This window comes from Theropithecus gelada, chromosome 3 (genome assembly GCF_003255815.1).
Source record: "Theropithecus gelada isolate Dixy chromosome 3, Tgel_1.0, whole genome shotgun sequence".
Classification (NCBI taxonomy): Eukaryota; Metazoa; Chordata; class Mammalia; order Primates; family Cercopithecidae; genus Theropithecus; species Theropithecus gelada.
In genome coordinates, this window is record NC_037670.1 from 162,188,858 (window position 1) to 162,215,269 (window position 26,412).

At 41.0% G+C, this 26,412-nt stretch overlaps 1 protein-coding gene across 4 annotated transcripts in view; it reads right to left on the reverse strand.

Moving 5' to 3' along the window:
* The window catches only part of DGKI (diacylglycerol kinase iota), a 467,910-nt gene that overhangs the window by 283,725 nt on the left and 157,773 nt on the right, over nucleotides 1-26,412 (reverse strand). For 3 of the 4 annotated variants that reach the window (XM_025379314.1, XM_025379313.1, XM_025379315.1), the window contains 2 exons: nucleotides 19,927-20,035; nucleotides 7,952-8,047 (listed from right to left, as the gene is read on the reverse strand). In XM_025379314.1, coding sequence (XP_025235099.1) covers nucleotides 7,952-8,047; nucleotides 19,927-20,035 — 205 coding nt within the window. The remainder of the gene's footprint in view (nucleotides 1-7,951; nucleotides 8,048-19,926; nucleotides 20,036-26,412) is intronic. The other variant, XM_025379316.1, reaches the window with a different exon arrangement.

A 26,412-nucleotide genomic window follows, 5' to 3' on the forward strand; every position in this document is an offset into this window, starting at 1 on the left:
ACTATTGATCCAGGGTCACCTAGAAGTGACAGAATCCTAAAGATCCCTTGGCTTCATAGCCTACGTATACTGTCACTATCCCCATTACATGAAGTGAGAAGTATCAGCACTAGATTCCCCTTTAATATACAGACAGCACTTGGTACCAAAGAATAATTATAACAATCCCCATGACAGTTGTCATAGTAACAATGGGTAACATGTCCTGAGGATCTACCATGTGCCAGACACTGTTCTAAGTGTGCACATGGACGATCTCAAGGAAATGCTGAGCTATCAGGCCAGACACCTAAAGGACGACATTACCTCCACTGCTGAGAGCACCTCACTCTCTCCCTCTCTCATATCCACTGACTGGGAACTCAGTAGCAGAGAGCGTGTCAGTGAAAATTCTTTTCTTATTTTTGTTGATGGCTACACTTTCCATGAGTCATCTTGATTCATTAGATCCTCAATATCCTAATGGTGAAAAGGCCCCTGGCAGAGAATGGCTGGCACCTAAACAACTCAAGAGAGCTGGCTTTGCCTCCTGGGCTCTATTGAAACACACGTGGTTCCCTCTGACAGCCTGCACCCAGCTCAGCCAAACTGCCATCTGGGGTGCAGATCATGAGTCTGCTGTGCCAGACAACTGGCATTTGAGGCTGACAGAGCAGGAGCAACATGCAGGCAGATCTTGGTGCATTCGAAGTCCATGCTGGTGCTCCGTGGTACACACCAGCTAGACCCGAATACACAGATGGCCAGAAAGTCCCCAGTAATGCATATCGGGCTCTGATTCTCTCATCTTCTCACCCACACACACAGATGCATGGGAACCAGCATTTTCACAAGCTGCTGCCTGGTGCTCATTCTTCCTGAGATGAAACAGACAAGGTATAACTGGACTCAGAGTCATTTTCATTTTTAAACAGCAGAAAGCTGAAAGTTTCCTTCAATAGGGCAGAGAGCTATGACCCTTGTACTCTTCTTGAAAGTGTCTTCCAAGAATCTAAGGACATGACCAGCATTCCTGTGAGTGAATGTTGTGATACCCCATTACAGACAATGATGAGGCTTCTGATTCACCAATAAGAAGACTCAGCTTGTGAGATGAGATCACAGAATGGGTTACTTTGATTTGTCCCACTCAGTTGTTCCCAGTCATGACTCGGTAAGAATACGGATGCTACACACAGTAGCAAAATGACAGGTGAAGGTGTAAGAGTCTTAGTGTTGGGATAGACAGAATCATCCCAAATGTAAGGCCTTGTTAAGCCAAAGTCCAACCAAATCTACAATTAGCTTGTTCAACTCCATGACATTGAACCATAGTAAGTACAGAAGAGGAGGAAAATGAATACAAACATTTGTTAACTGATTTTATCCCTCTACTGATTCTGAGAGGTAGATTTAATCACCACTATTTTACAGAGGAAACTGAGGCTTAGACAGGCAGGGCAGAACTTGCATTTTTATCTAGATCTTTTTGTCTCTGGATCTGTGAAGCTCTTGCCCTACAATCCTCCAACTCTTATATCACACAGCCTCTCTGACACAATTCATTCACTTTCTCAATAAAACTGTATTTGGCAAATTGCAAGCAACATTAGAAGGAACCTTAGAATTGAGGCCGGGTGTCACAGGTGGGGTTAAGCCATTTTCACCAAACATTATCTACAAGGAAAAGACTAAAGCAAAATACAAGAACAAAACAATAACAAAAGCAAAGCAGCACCTATTAGCTGGTCCACGAAAAGAGGGTGACATGTGCACATTTAAAAATAGAGAAGATATATCTGGTAACAGCATCCTGAAGTATGACAGTTCCATTTTTCCTCTTACACAACCTACATGCTCACTCACCTCACCATCTACCTACTCTGTTCCCCACAGCTCCCAGCTTCTGACACCAACCTGCCTGTCTGCTCACTTACACCGCAACCACATACCACTCAACCTAAACACTCAAGACTGCTGTAGACGCACCTGTATGCGTACATGTGCATGAGCCTATGTAATGGTGATATCTGCTTGGTTAGATAAGGTAACTCAACTTATAGAATGGCTGCTATATTAGCTTCCTAGCACTGCCCTAAGAAAGCAAAGAAGTCATAAAGCTCTGGATAGTGAGTAAGCCTCTCTGACTCTTCTTTATCTTTAGGTAGAAGTGAACGGCCCCGTATGACCACCCCAAAAGATTGTTGTTACGGATCAGAGATGATGAGTATGAGTCCTAGGAAAACTGCAAACATTGTGTGAGCATTTCTCATATACTTTTCCACTGACTACTAAGATCCCACAAAACGGCAATGGGTGTTCTGTGGGGAACCCAAACTGGGTAGCTTAAAACAACAGAAGTGTATTCTGTCACAATCCTAGAGGCTAGAAATCCAAAATCAAGGTTTCAACAAAGTTGAACACCCTTTTGAGGGCTTGGAGGGAGAATGAATTTCACGCCTGTCTCTTAGCTTCTGAGGAGAGCCACAATCCTCGGAGGGCCTCGGCTTGCAGTTGCATCACTCTAATTCCTGCCCCTGTCACCACATGGCCCTCTTTGTGTATCTCTGTGTGTCCTCTCTTATAAGGACACATGTCATGCTGGATTGGGGCCCACCCTACTCCAGTATGAACTCATCCTAATTAATTACATCTGCAACAACCCTATGTCCAAATCAAGTTACATTCTGAGGTACTGAAGTCCTGAGGCGTCAGGACTTCAACATACCTTTTGGAGTACATTATTTAGCCCATCGCAGCCACTACACACCAGATGTGAGAACCAGGCCGCGGTTTTCAGTCCTGACACTGTTTCTGAAGTGGATCACTGTCTCTACCCTGAGAGTGAACACAATCATCTGTAGATTTGGTTGTTTGTTTTTGACATCAAGCTCAGTCCCACTCCCCAGAGATCCTGATGCCGTATATTCAGAATGGGAACCAACACTTTAAAGGTAAGATTAAAAGGTAAAATGGCATAATTGACTATAATGCTCATCCACAAATAAGGATCACTGTGGTCTATCTCAGTAGCAATACTTTCAATCAGGAAACTGAGGCCAAAAGAGGCAAAGTGATATGTCCCAACTTTACTCAGTACATAAATGGAACAGCAGGTTTTCAAACCCAGGTCAGTCCAACACAAAGTCTATTTCCTTCGGACCGCCCATGCTACCCATCTGTGCCTATTCAGGTCTGTATGACCACAGTGGGTGTACAATTTGCATATCAAAGTAGGCAAGTTTCTTTCAAGTCTGAGTAGGTGCACACTGGTATGGACTCCAGGGATTACTACCAGAGGGGTGAGCTTCTTTAGGTACAAATATTTGGCTAAACATGTTTGTATAGCCTAGCCCCAGAGCATGAGAACAGTTTCCATCTGGCTGTGCCCGCTAAATGGTGAGGCACTAGGGACTCAACCCAGCTCACAAATACTGGCAGAATAAATGAGTGAATAAATGAATAAATGTACATAAAAATAAATGTCACCAAACGACAGTGATTCTGGCTGGAATTTTATTTCAGGTTTCCCATGCCCATAAGCAGGTTGGGAAACAGTGATCTTTCTACTTCAATTTCATTACTTTTGCATCCTTTTATTTTATCTAGACCAGAAAAAGAAACAGTTGCTAATTTGGGAACCTTTGCCAATTTGGGAACAAATTTAATTCCATTACGTATCTGCTCACAGGTATTCTACAGTATTAAATGTTGCCACCAGAGAACTGTAGAACAGGAAAGGTCACGTGGTTTAGTCCTGAAGCTTGGGAACAAACTCTTCTGCAGCTGTTCTAGGGTTTTGGAAGTCACTGCCTTGCTTTGCTTTCAGTACCCTCCAATATCAGTCTCCAAATATCAATCCACATGGCAGCAGGAGGTCCTGGCTTTGCAGGACAGTTTAGTTTTACATAGATCATTATTAACAGCAGCCACTTTCACCCTCAAAAGTGTCTTGGTTTAGACAATGTATTATATAGTCACACTTCCTAAGCCCACAAGTATTTATAATATGCACTCCAAGTTTTGGTTCAAAAAACCTGTTTCCATTTTTCTCTGACACATGCTCATGCACGGCTCATGACTGCCACCTCCTTCGTACAGAGCTTGCCCCACCTCTGAGTTTGCTCATGTTCCTCTTCCCTGCCCGAAATGCTCTCCTTCTTCAAACTCACTTATGTAAATCTTACCCATCTTTCAAAACTGAGCTCGAACCCCACTTCCATGAAGCTGCCTCTGTCTGCTTCAACCCACACTGACTTCTTCCTTCTCTTAACTTCTACTTGCGATATTTGCTTTGCTAAAATAGTAAAGGAGTGAAAGGCACATCGTAGATGATGGATTTACTCCTCCCTTGAGCACTCTGCCTGTATTTTGTTTAGGAGCCTGCAGGTAGTACCTGGTTATGGTAATTTAGTCCCAGCCCCAACAGGCTTTTTCAAAGGTGGTTCATTAAAAGAAATTAGAATATAAATACATGATCTGCTTATGCATACTTCCCCCCCCCCCCAAAAAAAAAAAAAAAAAAAAAAAAAAAAAAAACTGTTGTTCTAAGAAAACTGCAAACAGAGCATTTAAACTAAAGACTTGCCTGGAGAACTCTGTGTCTGACCTCTTGCCCAAAGCAGCTGTGCTTCGCCAACTACAGCATCCTTGAAAGATGGCCAACCATGTTATCCACAAACACACATCCCTCCAGTCAATCTCTCCAGGCACCTTGTTCCCTTACTGGGAAGCTCGGACTGACTAAGTGCTTTCTTATCATACGGTATTTCTCAAAGTTAGGTTTGCGGACCATCTGCACCAGAATTATTTGAGGTGCTTGTTAAAATCACAGACTCTTAGCCAGGTGTGGTAGCTCACACCTGTAATCCCAGCACTTTGGGACGCCGAGGCAGGTGGATCCCCTGAGGTCAGGGGTTTGAGCCCAGCCTGGTCAACATGGTGAAACCCCATCTCTACTAAAAATACAAAAATCAGCTGGGTGTGGTGGCTTGCACCTCTAACCCTAGCAACTCAGGAGGCTGAGGCAGGAGAATCCCTTGAACCCGGGAGGCAGAGGTTGCAATGAGCCGAGATCACACCACTGCACTCCAGCCTGGGCAGCTGAGCAAGACAACATCTAAAGAAAAAAAAAAAAGAAAAATCACAGACTCCCAAGTCCAACTCCAAGCATACTGAATCAGCATTTGGAGCAAAAAGGGAAACAGGAGCGTGCATTGTTAGGTTTCCAGGTAATGTTTGTTTATTGTTATAAAGCTAGAGTCGGTGGATTCTACCTCTATGACTTTTCCATTTTTAACAACAGATAGCAAGTCACTTCGCTTTTCTTCAAATTAACTCTTCAAATACTGGAAGACATCTCCCTGCCTTTGCTCCTAATACTCAGTTGTAACCCATGTAATCTAACATTTCTTTACAACAAGCTTCCATCCCCTAAGCCAACCTGGGCACCCCGCTCTGGGTCCTCTGCTGCTTGCTGATGTCTCTCTCAAAATGGGATGCCCAGAGATGATACGCACCTCACAGTGTGAGGTGGGGAGAGAGACTGAGAGGATTTTCAGTGCTTTCAGTACACACTGCCAATTTTGTGAAGGACAGTGTATCTACTTACACTCCTGGCAGCTGATGATGAGCCTGTCCATTTCAGCCTAACCCAACCAGCAGTTAAGTATTACCATTTTATAAATCTTTGCTAATTTAATAGGCACATGAAGTTGACCCCTGAGTTGTTTTAATTGGGATGCCTTTGTATTCTTCAGATATCTATTGGCAATTGGTAGTTCTTTTGTAAATTTTCAGTCCTCGTCCTTCCTGGGTTTTTTCTTTTTTTGCCTTTAATTCATTAGGTCAGTTGCTGAGCCAAGTAAATCCTTTCTATGTATCATCTCACCAAATCCTCAAAACAGTGTTTCCCCCACTTCATAGGCAAAGGAACTGAGCTTTAAGAAACTTACAGAAGTTAGGTCTTCAGCTTCCTCACTGATTTATTCCTTCATTTAATCAACTTTTTTTTGGAGGAGAGTTCTTCATCTTTCAGACATTTTGTAACATAAATTAATAGGGCCAAGTACCTGGTATGAAATTATGAGGAAGCTTCAGAAGGAAACTGGGAATGTTCTCAACTCTGTTTCTTCCTACTTCTAGCTAAAATTTCCTTTATTCCCTTTGTTGCTTTTCCTGGCCTAAAGGTATTAGTGAACAAGTAATAATCGTTCAGTGGATAGCAATGCTATTTACTGATAGAAGGTTTAAGGAGAATATATGTATCTATTCATATATTTGTCAAGAGAGGTAGCCATCCCCTAAAAAGTAACAGAAAGGGATTAAAGGGAGCAATTTGGAAATAAGGGATAACTCTGTAAAAAGTCATAGTCCATCATAGAAATTGTTCAAAAGTATATATGCAAGTAAGACTGGCTTTCATTTTTTCCATTTTATATTCTCTTAAATCCCAAGACCAGTGTTTACGCAATTAACTAAGACCCTAATGTTAATTCATTATTTACAGCATTTTAGTCCAAACAGCTGAGATTCTCATGGATTTGGTTAATTTAATCAAATTTCATGCAATTATACTTTAATTAAAAATACATATGCATAAAGTTGAAATCCTGATATTTAAGTCAACTAAATTTACAACAAAATTAGAAGAGATGCAAATGATTAATTACAGATCTACAAACAAAATTAAAAATAATTTAATCCTACCCTCCGTTTTAGAAGGTAGCCAAGGCCCACAGGTCACAAGTTCTCAATGTCACACACTGAGCAGTAATATTGAGATTCAGCCCCAGGTTTCCCGACTTCCAATCCACAGCCTGTTCATCTGGGTCTTTCCCTGACATTGATTCCCAACTTCACTTAAACAGGTCCTGTTCTCCCCAGAACACTCAAAACTCTCCAAATGAAACTTACAAACTAGTAGTTAAAACAGCTAAAGCAACGAAAAAGGTCGTGGTTCTGGGACTTTATGCTTTCAGGCAGCCTGGTTAAAATCATTGGGGGCTATACACATTCTTCCATAAGCTTTGATGGAAACTTGATTTATTCCATATTAGTTATTAACAAACACATATTCCTTTGCAATTTCAAGGCCCTACATTTTGCTGCAAATATTTCTTTCACATAATAAACAAATATTTTTTTAAAAAAGCATTATATGAATTCTGGTGCTCATTTCCCCAAATAAGAAGGAATACATCTTTTCTTTCTTCTTTACTATCCTAAGCTTCCCATTACTCTCTGTTTGGACCCACCATTTAAAACTACACACAAAGTTTAGGTTCAATTTCTCAACACTATGGTTTTGATATCTCCACAGGGCAGCACCTGGCAGCCACACTTACCTCACAACATAAAGAGAATTTTAACCCTCTAAATAGATTGTTCTAAATAGGGACACAAAGCAAATTTTAAACAACAAACGTTACTCCAATTGACCTGACTGTTGATTGTTTGTTTACATTATTTCTAGAATTGGATCCTCCAGAACTTAGTCTGGATTATTTGTTCGCCTACACCCATTCCCAGCACAGATGTTTCCCTGTCTTTCCACCTTCACCCATCAGTAAAGGCCCCACTGTGGCCACTCCCCTACAGACAGAGCCCCTTCCTCCACACACAGGCCTTGGCCTCACCCAAACAAACCCTCCACAAGCAGACACTACTTCGTACACATTTACCCTCTACCCCACCACAAACACACAAAAACCTACCCTGGGCATCATTATAAAGTAACACATGACACCAAGGCCTGGCCTGCATAATTGAACCCTAAAACCATTACAAGTGACAACCTGAAAGCCATGTTAACTTGAGAAACTCTCTCGCTGTAAACCTTGAAAACATCCAGGAAGCTTTCCATCTCACAAGGACAGGCTCGTTCACACCTCCCCTTGGAAATTTAGGCAAGGTGACCCCTCTATTCATTCACATCCACAGGCCTTCCCCCAACAACAGAGCCCACACTCACTGCAAATCTGACTTGGCAGTTCTCCTCTCCAAGATAGCATAGGTCTCCCGAGACGTTGGTCTCCAGCCACAGGTGTTCTCCATTCACGGCATTCTCCTGCAAGGAAAAGACCCACCTGACATCAATTTTTTTTTTTCCAGGGATAAGGAAGACTATTTCAAATTTAGATTTGGGATACAAGAAAGTTAGTGAAACAAAGGAGCCTAAACATTCCTCATTTGACCACTCAAAGTACTGCTAGAGTTGATTCTACTGAAATTCTAAAAAGGGAGAAATGTGTTTGGATAAACTTTGAGCTATAACTAAAATAGACATTAGGTTTATAGCTGCTTTATCCATGGAGGTGGTCATTTTTGAAACATATTCAACAAACGGGGAAAAAACACCTCGAAACAGTTTGATGTCAAACCTTATTCACCAAGTCCACCACTGCAAATTTCATGACAACTGAGACTAAAATTATTTTAAAATTTGACTTTGCTCAGTGAATAAGCTTAACAAATTAGCTAAAAAAGAGGACGGTAGCATTAAAGTATTTTAAGTAAAGATAGTTTGAAAACACAGTTATACCAGTAACAGGTAAATTATATTTCTAAGGGCAGAGGCTTCTTAAAACTAAGTTCCTGTGTACTCAAAGCATAATAAGTTTCTACTAATTCACATCTTACTAATTCAGTAAGGTCTTCACCCAATTACTTCTCAATTTTTCAAACTAAATGTTATTGCTTCTAAAAATATTCATATACTTTGGATGGGGAACAGAGCTGCTAGAATGTATGACCTGATGAGCAACAATCCTATTTTACAGAAATGTGTGGAAAGGGGGAAGTAAACCTTTTTTTTAAAATAGTATGATGAATAGAATTCCATATTCCTTCTTATGGGATACTACCTTGGAAATTATACATTTATATATTAATTGTATATTTTGCTCGTTTGCTTAAAACGGGCTCTGAGCTCTTAGGAAAAGTATTGTATTAGATTAACCATAAAGAAACAAGACTAAGTCCCCATGTCTCACAGGAAAATTACTCTTGTTTTTACCTTACTCATCAGATGTACATGGGCATGTAATTATTTGTTATGGGGGATGCTATGGACTGAACTGTGTCCCCTCAAAATTCATACGTTGGCCAGGCATGGTGGCTCACACCTGTAATCCAGCACTTTGGGAGGCTGAGGCGGGCAGATCACTTGAGGTCTGGAGTTTGAGACCAGCCTGGCCAACGTGGTGAAACCCCATCTCGACTAAAAAAAATACAAAAACTAGCTGGGTGTGGTGGTGGGTGCCTGCAGTCCCAGCTATTCGGGAGGCTGAAGCAGAAGCATCGCTTGAACCTGGGAGGTGGAGGCTGCAGTGAGCCGAGATCATGCCACTGCACTCCAGCCTGGGCAACAGACTGAGACTACACCTCAAAAACAAAAAATTATTATTTTATATATATATATATATATTCCTATGTTGAATCTCTCACCCTCAATGTGATGGAATGTGGAGATGAGACTTTGGGAAGTAATGAGGTCACAGGGGTGGAGCCCTCATAATGGGATTAGTGTCCTTATAAGAAGAGACACATGAGAGATTCTCCACATGTACACACCAGCGAAAAGCCATGTGAGCACACAGCAAGAAAGCGACTATCTGCAGGTGATGAAGAGGACTCTACCCAGGACTGGAATCTGCCAGCACCTGGACCTTGCACTTCCCAGCCACCAGAACTGTGGGAAATGAAGTCTGTTGTTTAAGCTACCAAGTCTATGACATTTTGTCATAGCAGCCTGAGCAGATGACTCAATACAATCATGTCATGGAAACCCATCTTATACATGAGCCACTTTTATTATAACCTACTCCAGCAGTGTCCACACCACAGCCCTTTGAATCTCAAAGCTTAGTACAGCAAAGCAGAAATATACAACAAATGGCCAGGAGCAGTGGCTCACACGTATAATTCCAGCACTTCAGGAGGCTGAGGTGGGCAAATCACTTGAGGCCAGGAGCTTGAGACCAGCCTGCACAACATGGTGAAACCCCACCTCTACTAAACATACAAAAATTAGCCAGGCATGGTGGCAGGCACCTGTAATCCCAGCTAGTAAGGAGCCTGAGGCATGAGAATTGCTTGAAACCCAGGAGGCAGAGGTTGCAGTGAGCTGAGAAAGTGCCATTGCACTCCAGGCTGAGCAATGGATCGATATTCTGACTCAAAAAAAAAAAAAAAAAACAGGAACCTACACTCCATGACATTTGCTGGGAAAAAATACCAAGTGTTAGCCATCTTTTAAAATAAACGTATTTCTTCAGAATCAGATAGAACACATTTTCCTTTCAGGGCCTAGTGACTCAAATAATTCTGGGGTGAGAACAACCAAAATTTGTATTGTGGCATGTGACCTAGGTGCTTCAGGATCCAAGAAAGGTGGGTCTAAGTCCTGGACCGCAGAAGTGAGGCAGGAAGGCACAAGAGAAGGTAAAAGTCACTAGAGATATAGGTGTCAAGGGCTCCAGGACATACCACAGGGAGCCCCTGGGGTGGGAGTGCACCATCCACATCTCTGAGTGCCTCAAAACCATTCCTAAAGGGAGAGCAACACTGACCATGATCATTGCCCTCTACATCAAACGGTGGACACCTGTTCACCAAAACTTTTTCTTCTCTACTGTAGTTTTTCCCTGTTGCAAGTTCCATTTTTTTCAAGGAAGTCAATGGGAGAATAGGCTTCACCTCACAGTCAATCTTGTGGGACAACAGCAGAGGAAAGAGAAGCATAGCTATGGGTTCAGAACCTAAAAGTTTTCAGATAGCGATGGATGATGATGACATTTTTTAAAAAAGTAGAAAAGCACTTCTTTGCAAGCTATCCTGAAGAAATCAATCCACACAATCTAAAATATTCTACTGGGAACTTTTCTCCAACTCTAAGTTATAACCATTTATTCAGAATAATGCTTTTTCATTTTACTATTCTTTAACTTATTCAACAATCCTTTTTTTTTTTTTTTTTTTTTTGAGACGGAGTCTTGCTCTGTCACCCAGGCTGGAGTGCAGTGGCCGGATCTCGGCTCACTGCAAGCTCCGCCTCCCGGGTTCACGCCATTCTCCTGCCTCAGCCTCCCGAGTAGCTGGGACTACAGGCACCCGCCACCTCGCCCGGCTAGTTTTTTGTAATTTTTAGTAGAGACGGGGTTTCACCGTGTTAGCCAGGATGGTCTTGATCTCCTGACCTTGTGATCCGCCCGTCTCGGCCTCCCAAAGTGCTGGGATTACAGGCTTGAGCCACCGCGCCCGGCCTCAACAATCCTTTATTCAGTAACACTGGTGTCAGGCACTGAGATTCTGTGTTAATCAATGGAGAAAAATCTACCAGAGAAGATGGAACTAAATGCATAATAACAGCAGCCAATATGAGGGAAACCACAGCAAAATTCCATCAACTACTTTAGAAAGTGAAGCCTAAAATGTAGCAGTGGGTAAAATGTCAAAACCTACTGATAAAGCAATGAGCTTTCAGCTCCAAGAAAGTAATCTCTAAGCCCATGGAACGTCCTGCCTGATAAAAGTGTTTTGTTTGTCTGAGGGCCTTGGGTCATAAAGTATCAACTTGACTCCCAGAGGGGCTAGGGGCTAATGTCAACCAAATGGGCAGTCAACCCTGTCTACAGGACCAACCCCCAATTAAAACTCTGGACATCAAGGTTCAAATGAGCTTCCCTGCTTGGCACTATGCCATGTATATTATAGCACATGGTTGCTGGGACAAGTTAGCTAGTGAACCATGATTCTACTTGGAAAGGACTGTAATAAACCGTAAATGTGAGTATTAACAACTTTCAGGGAGTTCCATGAGTGTTTCTAGTGAGTTACTGAAGCTGAGCATGGTCTTGGGGGTTCCCAAACTTGCAACTGATGTCAGAAGAGAGGGTAGTCTCAGGGACTCTTGAATCCTGCATAAAGTTGTCTAGACTGGGTGGCATTAGCACAAGAATGCAGTAGACAAATGAACTAGTTTTGTTTTCTTCCTACAATTCTCATGAACCCTTCTCCAGATCCATGTTAACTAACATGAGCTTTGGAGTCAGACTTGTTGCCTAATAGCTGTATGACTTAGGGCCCTTCTCACTTCCCTAAACCCTATTCTACTCATCAGTCACATAAAAATCACTGTACCTCCTTTACTGGACTACAGTGATGTTTAAACATAAAAATGCGTAAAGCCCAATGTTCCACATACAACAAGAAGTTAATAGACGTTCGTTATATTTGTTAGTGTCGCCGTTACTCTAGTTTCCCTTCTTCCTCCTAATCCACAGATGTTAGCATTAACCACGTTTCTCTCCTTGGTCTTTGTGGCCAAGACTGCTAGCCATTCCTCAAAATAATTATTTCTCCTTTTCCTGGACACATAGTCAGACTTTATTTCCCCAGTCTCCCTTGCAATTAGGTGTGGCCATGTGACCAAATTCTGAACAGTGAAACAGTAGCAGAAATTCCAGACTTGTTCCATTAAATCCTCCCACATGCATCCCTCCATGGTCTTTTATCTTACTGGTCAATTGGGAAGTCAGCCTTTTGGAATCCTCTTGGTGGGATGTCAGAGTGATCCTCAGCATGGGTCACTGAATAGCTGTGTGACAAAGGGCCTGACTCCCCACCCAACCACCTGGAATAGTCTTGGTCTATCACATAGGCGAGACACAAACCTCTCTTGTATTAAGCCATTATACATTTGAGTCTTTTACTTGGTGCAGAGCCTCATTTACCCCCAGCAAATGCAGGCCTCTTCCTTTTGCTTTTATTTTTGTCTAGGTTTCATTTCATTATCTGACTATACCCCCCAGTTACTTACTATACGCTGGACAGTGCATCTAAAATTTCGGAGTCTTGGTTTCTTCTGCTCTCAACTCTGACACCCTCTCTGATTTATTTTGCATTAGTATAACTTTAGTTCCCCCAAAAGACAGCCATGATTATGCCTCTCCCTTGTTCAGAATGCTTAGATGTTTCCCTATTTATAAGATAAAATCCAAATTCGACCTGGCATGCTAGACTCCAATAACAGCATCAATCACTCTTTTATCCTTGTCACTTAAAAACAAAAAACAAAAAACAGGGCCTTGCTCTGTTGCCCAGGCTGGAGTGCAGTGGCATCATCACAGCTCACTGCAGCCTCAAACTGCTGGACTCAAGCAATCCTCCCACCTCAGCCTCCTGAGTAGCTGGATTACAGGCGTATGCCAACACACTGGGCTCCCTGTCACTCTTCTTTAAACGTACCTTGCATTTCCCTTTCTGGTGCCACGTTTTTGTTCATTCTACTGTCGCTACCTGGAAACATCTTTCTCTCTTCTCTACACATGTATCTTGAAATACCATCTCAAATAGTACACCACTCAAAGAGTATCCATCTGTGCCAGACAGAAAAATAACTCTCCTATTTCTAAACAAAGATAACACTTCTTCTCCACTTGTGAGTGCTGAGACAAGTCTGTATAGCTATATATATTTACACTGATAGATTTACTTCAATAGATCTAGTTATCTAAGAGTGGAGATTCACCTAAATAGACATAAATATGGATTTCTAGATATAGGCACGTTTTCCTGCTCAAGTGCTACTGAAATTCTAGTAATGGTTATAGGTAAAAAGACAAAGATGAGGTGAGTGTTTGAGACTGAATACTACAGATAAAGAGTATGCTCACACAAGCAGCAAATATTCCACACAAAATGAAGACACTTGCTTATAAAAATGTTTTGAGGCCGGGCGCGGTGGCTCAAGCCTGTAATCCCAGCACTTTGGGAGGCCGAGACGGGCGGATCACGAGGTCAGGAGATCGAGACCATCCTGGCTAACACGGTGAAACCCCGTCTCTACTAAAAAATACAAAAAAAACCTAGCCGGGCGAGATGGCGAGCGCCTGTAGTCCCAGCTACTCGGGAGGCTGAGGCAGGAGAATGGCGTAAACCCAGGAGGCGGAGCTTGCAGTGAGCTGAGATCCGGCCACTGCACTCCAGCCTGGGCGACAGAGCGAGACTCCGTCTCAAAAAAAAAAAAAAAAAAAGTTTTGAAACAATGAGTACTATAAATATGTATCCTATGTAAATGTCCTTACAAAATCAAAAAGGAAAAAGAGTGGATTACCTCCCCTTGAAGATCTTCAAGAATTGATAACACACCATGTTGGATGTTTTAGATTTGTGCTGTACAATACGCACATGGCTACTGAGGACTTCAAATGTGGTCAGCACTAATTGAGATGTGCTTCTCTTTGAAAAATTCACAGCAGATTTTGAAGATTCAGTGTGAAAAAAGAATGTAAAACATCTCACTAACAATTTTTATGTTGATTACATGTTGAAATAATATTTTGAATATATTTGGTTAAACAAAATATGGAATCAAAAAATAATCTTACCTATTTCTTCTCACTTTTTAAAAAGTGGTTACTAGAAAATTTATCATTACAGCTCTATTTCTATTGGACAGTATTCGTTCAGGTAATCACTTGCCTAGAGGCAGAAGATTAGATCGAGACACTTCTCACAGGTCTGTGAAGTTACAGGATTCCACGATTTCCCCCAGCAGCCAGCGTCTGTGAAGCTACAGGATTCCACGATTTCCCCCAGCAGCCAGCGTGATTTGATTTTAAAACTCCCCCATTCTCAGGAAAGAAAGGAATGGTGAGGGTCCATGAAATCGAGGTCAATCTGTCCCTTTTTTTACATGGCTGACCAGGACTGGGATCTTCACTGATTTATAGTGAGTAGTTCCTTACACTCTGCTCAACAAACAGTCTCATTTATTGATTACTCTGACTTCAGTTTTTTGAAATGCGGCTGGGAGTGGGGAAAGACGTAGCGCCATGGGGTCTGTGGGTGATGACACTCAGACCTGATGAAGGGCAGGGCCTGAAGCTTGAAATGAAAGTCCAGGTCTCCTAGGACTCACAGGAAACAGGACTGAAGTGAGAACATGCACACACACACGAGCACGCACGCACAAACACGCATGCACACACACACACCCCTGCCTCCTCCTGGCTTTTCATTCAAGGTTTCTAAAGATAAGATGACCTAGTTTCATAACCCAGTTTAAAGCAATCCCACATGAAGACTCTGGTTCCTTAATCTTGTCCCTGAACCAAACTGTGAGGCAGTGCATCAACTGTGTGATGTTTCTATCTGCCTCAGAGAAAGTTTCTTTGTTAGCATTGTCAACTAAAGGGAAGGAAAGGTGGTTTGAACTGAAGATCTGGCTTTGTTTGCGTTGAGGCTCCGTTTTCCACAGCTCTTAGGACTGAAGAAAGTTTGCCAATGAGGAAGGAATATAAAATGAAATCAAGGGTGCTGGGTTTAAAACCAATGTGCCCTTTAAGAAAGATCTTGGTGGCTTTTCCACCGCTGTTCAGGGGGTTGTTTTAGGCAGTGTAATGGGCAAAAACAAATGAAACGGTGGGGACAGATGGGAGATGTACTTCCCGGGCTCTCTGCTGCAATACTACAAACAGGGAAGAGTGCTGGAAGTCCAAATGAAGTCTCCATTGGAAGGGAGACATGTGACATTTAAAAGAAGATACACATTATCTGTGGAACAGACATGCTTCTAAATGGACTAATTCACTCTAAACTGGGAACTTGGAATCCATCCCAGGAGATGAGAATATTTTTTCCTTTTTAGGCATTACTTCCTTCCTTTCTAGTAATTTAACTTGTTTTACCCCAACTGTCTTGGCTGACAGGCGTCATCCAGTGTCAGAGGGGGCAGCTGCTGCAGGCTGTCACTGTGGAGGTGAAAAGATGATGCCCCTGTGAAAAGTAGGAAGGCCGAAGTACTGTGTGCACCTTAAGATCTAACACAATGCGTTGAATTAGGAAGGAAATTTAAAGAGAGTTACTTAGGATTAAAACGGCATAAATCCATTTATTTTTCAAGCAGACTTTGGCGTCATGCCCACCAAGCCTTTCAGGAACTGGAGATAATCTGAGTGCCTGTCAACTCCCAGCGAAATAGCCCCTTCTCACTGATTGAGCAGAAAAACTGTAATCAATTCATCCCCTGACATCAGTCACCAAGCAGCTACGAGGTCTATGATGCTGTTCTCTCCACTGTGAAGAGAAAACAAGCAGAAAACATCGCCCCTCCTTTGAAGCAGCCTGAAATCTGACAGCCACAAATCAGAAAGTCAAACAAAAAGCGCTAATTTTGTTCTAAGGTTTGTAAGACAATGCACTACGAACAGAGAGGTATTGTGAGGATACAAAGAGTACGTCAGATAAATAGAATCGGGTTGATTGAAAAGATGAGCATGGCTTGGCAGAGAACGAAAAAGAAAATCTCTAGAGGAAATAGCAGTTTTCATACTGGGTTGATCCCAGTGTCCACTGCTGTGAATAGAAGACTCAGGCACCATACTGAAGACTAATCCAGATACTCTCCACACACCGTTACAGGTTCTATCCCTGACATGCACGGAGGGAAATGCCGGTGCACAGGCAGCCTCAGTAAATATCTACTGGCAAAAAATCTTCAAAGAATGAGCCCATACGGGACAGAGAATCCTAAAAGTCATAATAAGCCACTTGAGTAAAACACAGTAGGAGAGAATGTTTGGGAGAAACAAGCTAAAACTAAGGAGAGAGAGAGTCTATATATCACAAACAGGGAAATGAGAACACAAAACTGGAATGCTTAAAGAAAATTATTAAGTTCATGTATCCAAAGCATAAAAACTGTCTGCTATAATAGCATCCTCCCGGCCAAGAAGTACAGGTGCCTACAGTCTATGCACACTAAATCAGTGCTCACCTGTATCTCAGGCACCCCACAAACAGACTTCTCAAAGTATTTTGCCAAAGTATATTTAGGAAATAATTGTGTGCCTTCAGATGACTGTGGCACATAGGCTAGTGTCAGAACATGGCCCTTTTGGGATTCCACAGTAAGTAGAAACTTGGGGACTAAGATCCTAATTCCAGGTTCACTCTGACTTTACAACTTCAGACACACCGTGAACAGTTTTTTAATCTTTTTCCTTACAGATGAAGGAAGAAGAATAGAGTAACATAAGCCAGAGAATCATAGTAGTAGAGGCCTTTGAGGTCACCCCCATTCATTCCCCTGAGCCAAAGCGTTACAGAGCAGAGAGAATTTTGACCCAAGAGTCAAGCTGGGTATGAAAGGGAAAAACAGGACCCTCGTCATCCCTGCTGGACCCCGTCTGCCAATGTGGTCAAGACCCTCAGAAGCACAACGTAGCACTACTGGGGCCCTTTACCTTATCAAAGGCAAGAGATTGGAGTTCCTCCCACCTTTTTATAAGCTCCTGCCACCTTCCTTTTTATTTGAAAGAATCAAAGAGGCTCCAACCTTAATCATTGCTCAATAAATAGTAATACTGAATTGAGTAAAGATTGCTCATTTGCATACATTGAGTCCAGAAGAGTAGACTAATGGTAGGAGATGAGGGAACCAAACAAGAGTGTGGAGGAGAGGGAATGGCACAGAGAGGTGACTGTTTTTGCACCTTAAACGGAACAAAGAAATCCCTGCCTGGCTCCTTGAACAGAATAGCATACTAAAGTAATACAAGAAATCTAAAGTCTTAGCAAAAGAAAAAGTCACTGAAATGCTTTTAACAATCTGCTTTTTCCTCTCTTCTGAAACAAACGCTTTACACAATTGTAATAAATGAGTGTAGTGTGTTGATCACGGTTTGGTTTCTGTTTGCTGACACCAAAATCAGCCCACAAATATGTTGGTTTTTTTCCAGAGTAACATCTCATAACTCCTTACACATCAATATCTAAGCCCTTAGATGGACTGTCTTCAGGACAGGCTTTCGATTTTCCTTCCATTGTTAAATGTTAGCTAAGTGTTTTGTGTCATGCCATACTTTCAACAGATCTCCAAGACGGGGTACCCACAATCAAAGAAAAGGGGAGAAGAGGGAGGGATAAAAGATCACTATGCACAAACCCAGCCTGCATTCCTATTTGTTTTTCCCTCATCCTGTACTGCAGCCTCCCACCACTGGCCAAAAATACCATTTTGATGAAATATTAGAGTACATACCTCTCTACAGGAATCAGAAAATAATACCTTGCAGCCAAGCTCTGGCTCAGGCAGGACACTTCTTTTAAAAAGCACTTTCTGATAACTATTTCCAACATCAAATGGGAACGGAATGTCCTTTTTGTTGCATTCCAGTGATGCCCGCTGACCTCTGTGTTCTAGGCATCATTACCCTGTATTTTCATGTTGATTTCCTTTCTGCCCACAGAATTCTAAGCCCCTTGAAGGCAGAAACCGTATCTTCTTCACCTCACAATCCCAAGTAACCAACATAGATTCTAGTACAAAGCAGGAACTCAACAAATGTTTGATGAATTAGTGAATTCATCAATTACTTTTATAAATAAATCTGCTGGCTGCACAGTTTACAAAAAAAACCTTTTTCACTGATTGTCACATTTGATCCTAACAACGTCCATGAAATAGAGCCACAATTATCCCCATCTACAGATGAGGACTCTGAAGCTGAAAGAAATCAGTGACTTATCTAATGTCACACAAAAGGGCAGAGAAGGGAATTAATGAATGTTCCCCTCTAAGTGATTAAACTACCCCTCATTAGAATCTCTCACCTCAAAGAAGGCCCTGCTGCTGCAGACTACAGGATTGTTTGGAACATCGTGAATATTAAACTAACTCTTTCGGTTCCTTGATATACAACACACTCTCATCATTGCTCCATGCATACCCCTCTTAGGTTTTATTTATGTTTATGCATTTAATTATTTTTAATTATGCAAACACTGGTGCAAATATACTCTATTGTGGGTTAAGAGTTTATTAAATAGCTGTCCTGGAACAAAGAAGAAAACTCCAGGAAAGGAATATTCTTTCTATACACCAATTCAACAGGCTCAGGCGGCATCTGAACACTCTCAGTATAACAATATCTCCACCAAGGGAGAAGCTGTAGTTCAAATACATCCAGTCTTTTGCCAGGCAATTCATAAATGTGGGCAGAATTTACACTGGTATGCATCCAAGATGTAAAATAAGGATATTAATAAGTGTGTGCTGAGAGGAGAGGAAGAAATGTTATAACACAGAGGATATAAAATCATGGCATGGTTTTCCTTTCCCCCACCCCACCTTTCTCTTTCCTATGGAGAAAAAGAACACAGATTATCCCTTCTATTCAGATTTAACTAAAAGTTCTAAACAAGGTTCATCATCAGGGAAGGCTGGCAGGACTTCAGGGAAGCCCTTCTGTCCCTTGATACCTTTTCCTCACATTGCTTCAGGAAGGGACAAAGCCTTTGGGTCTACAGTTAGAAACAGTTACTCAGCCAAGAACTTTACTCATTGAAGACTCTCAATAAATGTGTTTAATCAACTACAGAGTTTCAGACTATAATCTTCAAGTCAATAGTTTTTGTGAGTGTGTTATGGTTAAAATGTTAACATCAGCTCATATACTATACCCAACCTACTGATGCAAGACCCATCTACCTTTGGGTTAGGGGAGGAAGGAAAAGCAATAGAATGACACGAAGTGCCTGTAATTCTCTGGGGAAAAAAGCACCCAGAAAAACTCAGCTCAAGCTGAGGAAATCAAAACTTAGATTGTGTGATGTTGCATTAAGGGTAGGCTCTATTCATCATCAACTTGACAGAAACCAATAAAGCATGCGCACGAGGTACTTTTTAATCTTACAGCTGCAGTAGTACTTCAAATGATTCAGGAAGCTTTTATCTTAGTCTTGAACACATCTGACTTCATATAAAGGAGCGATGCTCATAGGAGTTTGGAAACGGAGCTACAGCTAAGGTATCTGAGGAGAGGTCAGCGGGCAATGTTGAAAATTACTAAGCAAGTCTTCCTTGTAGCTAGAAGAATCCTGAGAATGAGAGACACAAAACATGCACTGAAGTGATGTTTAAATGAAAAAGGCGACACCTACACTCCAGTCCAAAGTCGCTCTGGGCTCCTTGGCTGGACCATTTGCCACAGGAAGGCTGAGGGGATGTGCAGGAGCCAGATGCTGGAGGCCTGCCCGGGAGATTGCTTTCCTGCAGCAAGAAGAAAAACAAAAACAAAAACAAAGAAAAACCAACATCAGAATCTCATACAGAGCTCGAAATTTCCCATGGGGTAGAAACAATGCCTGAGTTAGCCTCTTCCACATCTGAAAATCTTTACCAATGTATTGGAATATACCTCTCTAAAGTGCATGGTGTCAACAGATGGTGGCAAGTCCCAAAAGACAGGGAGGCCGAGGGGACCACTGTGGGGAAATAATGCTTCAGAACCAAAAATTAAAATATAATCCTCTATTCAGAGTAGAGGGAAAGAACAAAGGTCTTGACTCTTCATTTATGGAAAAAGACCTAGGGTTTGGGCATTGACCATACTTGAACAACTTTAAGATTGCCAGAGACTAAAAGCAAGAAAAATGGGTTCGTGAGGTCTCCTACTGAATTTCCTCCATTTGCCGGCAAAGCACTCTCTAAGCTGGTTACAGCTGAAAGTTCATTGTTATTTTACTTTCCTCTCAAGAATATCATCCTTTCCCTATCCTCCTTACCCCTGCAGAGGACTACATGAGCTTGAGGTTCTAAATGGGAAAAGACTGCTTTGCATCTGCCAAGAAATTGCACATCCAATATCTTACCAAGACCCACAATAAGATAAAGCCTAAACGCTAATTAGATGTTAGATTTGTTGAGTGGATCATAACAGAATTCAGGTCAGAAAGGAGGGTATGAATTGGGAGAGGTTGGAATAGTCATCCCTGATCTGCAAAGAAATGAAACAAGAGGGGCTACTTTAGCAAAGCACATATGATCACTGCTGAGCAAAGGGAAGGGAGGAGCAGTTAGAGCATAGTGGTGAGAATAAGAACAGCAAGAAGAAAAAAAAAGCAGGGATCACCTAGGGAGATCTGTGGGATCATCAGGAATCATGGAAGTTCAGTGTCTGAACGGCCTCACGAAAAATGTCTCACAAGGGTCTAGAGCTTAAACTTGAGCTCTGATTTGTGATTTAACTAAGTCGCTCCATAGAAGGGCGAGGGGCTTTTCCTCAACAATAGTATCTAAGTGTGGTCTGAGAAGTACCTGAAATAGAATCAGGAGGGTCTTGTGATGCTGCAACTCTGAGTCCTGAATCAGTTGGAGGGTGAGGCATGGGAAGCTGCATTTACACACACTCCTAAGGTTCTCTTCTGTGCACTAGAGTTCTTAAACTTTGCTCTGTGGGAACATGTACATTTAGACAGCTGGGACCACAACTTTCCAAAGCCCATCAAGGGGCACTCTAAAGAAAACATCAGCAATTTCATTATTTACTTTATCTTCATTTGGCTCTCTTCAGCTAGTCTCTCTCATATGACCTGAAAACTGCAGTAAGAATCTGCCATCTCTGAGATGAGGCCTGCAGACACCCTGGATCCCCAGAAAGGCCCAGATCCTCAGACTTCCCAACCCCACGGACTACAGAGAAGAACAAGGCTCCGGACAGAGGAATGGAGAAAAGGAAAGCAGTGGTGGCCAGATCTGTGGTGAATTCCATCACAAATGAGACCCCAAAGGAAAAGAAACTTGCCCCATATAAAGGGGAAGGAACAGGGGCAGACTTTAAAAGCTTTCTTGCGCCCTGAAGGGCACGTAGTCTTTCCGTCCTGCTCAGTGACCTCTGCAAACCCCCTCCAAAAAAATAATTGGTAAAGTTGAGCAAGATGAACAGTAGTCCCCAAGCCCAAGGAAACACTGAGTAGAAGCCAGTAACGAATCCAGACTGTGCAACCATTAATCAATTACCAAGTATGTCAGAGAGCTCAGCAAGTGTCTAGACCTTTGGTTTTGTTTTTTTGGTTTTTTTTAAGTCTCTTGTATTCCTATACAGGAAGTCCCAGAAATAGTGGGTAGGTCTTCAGTAGTTGGAAGTGATCACATCGAGCTTGCTGGTAGCCTACTTTCAAAAGCTCCCACTGGGTAGCAGACAATGTACTTGCTTTATATAATCCCCAAAAGGGTCATTATGAAGATGGAGGCCTTTAATGATGACACAATATTCTTGTTCCTCACTTTCACCAAGGCAAACAATTAGCAACATCAATTTCGGCCCCTCACCCCAAAGCATATTCCATATCATCGAGCAATAAGAAAGTAACAGTGGGAGAATCTTACACAGTGATCTTTCATCTCAAAACAGTTTTCCTCCACCTATGTTGAAGGAACTTCTTTAGCATTTTTATTAGGATTTTCTCTGGCTTTGAAGGGCTCTGTATGGGGACTCTGAGCTACAGTTTTCATCATAAGAAAATCAGATCTCTGCAGAGTCAGAATACACAGGTTCTACATTTGATTCCTTAACAGTCACCACAACCTAAATTAAGTGTCCTTACAAAAAAAAAATACCCAGGTGCAAACTCTTAGAATGGCTGAAGAATTCCTGAATCTTGGTTTAATGAGAAAAACACAGATCTTTCATTTTTTCATTAACTGTCCCAGACAGTTTTGATTAAAAAAAAAATTTTTTTAAGAGAGAAAATAAAATTCTACTGTCAGGCACCAGTAGAAAGCACAAGACAAATGAGTTTAACTCATCTGAACTTGTAGACTCTGACCACCAAAATCTGGTTACTCTTCCTAATTAGGACTGCCAGGAGGAGTCAATTGCTGAAATAATCAAATTAGGATTCAAGGATGCAAGCCACGTGTGCCTCTGAAAGACAATGTGGCTATACGATAAGAGACATACAAACATTTAACCCTGAATGAAATTACAGTCAAATCACACTCTTTTCTAGCCTGGGAAAAGAAACAAGTAAAGCCTTTTGTTGATCATGTATTTCTCTTTGTGGATACAAATTTAAGGTTGGTTTTATGTCTATACATATAAATATTAATTAGGAGAAAAAATAAGTAAAAAACATGAAAGTGGCTGCCAGTTTGTAACTCTAATTGCCCTCACAAAAGGACATACAAATAGAAAAATATATTTAGGTACAACAGGGTGTAGGAAATAATTTCTGATTAGAACTTTCCATTCTTTTAAATAACCATGGGAGAAAATCCTTTTCTCCAATAATTCATACATGTATACACATTTTCTTCCAAAATAAGAAAATAGTTTTATTATATCTCAGACCTCAAATAAAAGTTAGTGAAAGTTATTTTTCTATTTGAATTTATCTTGGTGGTAGATGATGACACTTAAGAGTCTGGTAGAACTTGGTGTGTGGTTGGGAGTGGGATGAGGGGGCAGTAATTTTATGCTGCAATTTGTTCCTATTAAAAAAAATCAATGGGGTTTCAACTTGTGCTTTCCTTCTGCTCAGAATCCTCTCAAGCCCACGGTCAGCAAAACCATGAAATGCCAATGATTCTTTCTATTAATTTCACAACAATGCTTCTTCATAGGGGATGGTGATAATCACAAATGCTTCTTTGAAAAGAACTGTGATATTAACTGTGAAATAGATGTGAAAAGAAAATATACTATAATGCAGTTTCAATAATACAATGTCAAAGTTAATATCAATTACCTGAAAGAGCTCTAACATATTCAAAATGTAAAAGCCATTATACATTTTAAATAGCATCATATTATTTTCTTCACTTCATTCAATAAGACTATAAACTCCTAAAGGACAGGGCTCAATCCATCTACTAATCTTATTACATTCCAGCCCTGGGGTAGACACAGTCTATATTCAAGAAATGCTTTCTGAGTGAATGAATGAACTTGACCAAGAAGCTAAGCAAAACAGCTTGCTGATTAGATCAAGGGTTGAGAAACCGGATTAGGATGATTTGAATTATATCCCAGGCCTTACATTTCAGTGATATTCTTGCCTGAGTCAGAAATCCTTCAAAGCAGCTCTTTAAAAATAAATGCAAATAAGGTAGAATCCAGTGTTAAGAAGCCTGAGAGACATCAAAACGGCTTTGTGTGGTCAACATTAAAATGGAATCCCTTTGCCATACTCGTAAAGGGCATATCATAGTGTTAACATTTTTACAGTGTGTTTAATGAAACATGTGGCATATACTCTTCATAAATGTAAATTTAAAAATTTATGGAAAACATGCAACTAAGTGGTTATTTAGCCAGAGATACCCTTTTCTAATTACTCATTTTGCAAATTTCTCTCAATTTCCTCTGGTTCCAGTTTCAGTCTGATTGTAGGTTTATGTGGCTCCCATTTTCTATCTATCCCCATTTGCCAGCTCCCTCTCTGGGTGATGCTGCACGTGAGAACAGAATCAGGATTCTTCTTGCAGAGCAGAAAAGCACCAGAGAATCAGGAAGTCTTTTATCCAGAACACCTCCTAAAGATTGACACATTAGAGACTAGTGAACTTACCCTGTTGTTCTAGAAAAGGAACCAGCTGTCTAAGAAGTTACTCAGTGTCTTGGTTTGATTCCCCAAGAGAGTTCTTAATCACCTTGTGTGTTGTTGTCTTTTTTCTTACACCATATGGGCACTACCTTTGCTTATATTCAAAGCAGCTCACAATGCTTTTTGGTTGACTTAGACAAGATGTCTACAATGCGAAGGATAGCCCACACAATAAAAAAATTGTCCCAAGCCCCACACAAACTTCACCAGTGATTTATGTCAGGGAACAAACCATGTATAACTATTTGAGCCTAAATCCTATTCCATATTATATATGAACTCAAAGTATTTTTTTTTATTTTAATGTACATTGAAATGTTGAAGGATGCAATTACTATTGAACCAAAGGCTATGTTTTGTTTCCTAAGAAACTCATCCCCTGGAGTCATTCAGAAAATCACTTTCGGTATTGAATCTTCAACATACTATACCAGTATTATTCTATGTTTGTTACCTTCACAGTGATTCTCCAACATTGGTACAGAACCTTTGCCTACCATGGGGTTTAAGAAGCAGTCCATTCAAAGCCCTCCAGGTATTTCTAATGTGTATCCCGGCTACGAACCACTGTTCCACATAGATGTGCAAACATCTGACTACTTTATTATGTCTGTTAATGTGACTAAGCTCAGGCATTTACATATTGAAATATATCCATTCAACAATGAATTTACCAAATGTCTATTTGATGCCAAGCACTGTTCTAAATGTGTAGGATACAAGAACAAATAAAACAGACACAAATCACTGCCACCTTTGAGAAGCTTACATTTGAACAGAAAATACATTTTGCCAGGCACTGAATCATTTTATATATTTTATGTATCCCTCGCAATAATAAGGTATGATCCCTATTTTATAATAAATTTCCCATTTTTTAAATAATAAATGTTCTCAGTGGAGCTTATGGAGAACACGTAAGCTCCATGTCCAAGGACACACAGGTAAGAAGAGGTCCGAGTAAGATTTGAACGCAGGCATCTAACTCCAGAAGTTATATACTTAACCATTTCACAACCTGAGACTTTCATAAAATGCTGACAGTACACATATACATAGCAAACCAGACATACTATAAAAATTCACCTTTTCTATACTACTTTTCTAATTACCCTAATTATAAATTTCCTATCTCTAGAACAAGAATGCAAACTTCTACCAGCAAGAGGACATGTTTAGTAGGCATTGATTGGAGTGCAGAAGTAAAGCACACACCTTACCTTATCAATTAACATAGATAGCTTGATATCTTTTAGCCTCAGTTTCCTTTATATGTAAAACAAAAATAGTGCCTAACTCAGAGAATAGTGGAAAAAAAAATGTGTGCAAGATGCTTGGCACAGAGTAAGCACAAACGACAGTTGCTGCTATTATTGTTCGTACACCCATCAGCAGGCCCCCACAGCATCAGCCAAAGCTAGGTACATGGTAAATCTCTGAATAAATATATGCTTTTTGATTGCTCTCAAATAGTCTAAGTTCCCTGGACACTTCTGTTCATTCAACAAACATTTGACAAGCTTCCACCACGTGTCAGGCAGTTCAAAGGGGTTATTCAAACAGAAGATTTCCTCTTTTAGTCAGTAAATAATTCCATGGTTGCCTAAGGAATCATTCCTCTTCCCTGCCTCACCCATCTTCCTAATACAAAATCAGAAAGCACTGTGCACTTTCCTCAGATTTACCAACATATTAAACACGTGCAAACATGCAATCCAAATGCCATTGGAAGTATTTATTATATTCACATAAATAAATGCAATGCCCAAAAGACTTTTTCTTTTTTTTGTTTAATGTGTAAAAAATGGCCTGGCAGCTAAATGCCCCTGAGAACTTGTGAACTCATCTCTCAGACAGGATTTACTTCCCAAGTGTAATCTTTCCTAACCACATCCTTAAGGCAATACTGGTACAGGCTTGGCGTGGGATGTGGCAACAAATCTCATTTTAAAACATGGTAAGATGACTTAACTGAGATTCTCTCCAGAGTTAAAGACATTCTTCTCCTTATGGTATCACTTGAGGGAAAAAGTAATCCTT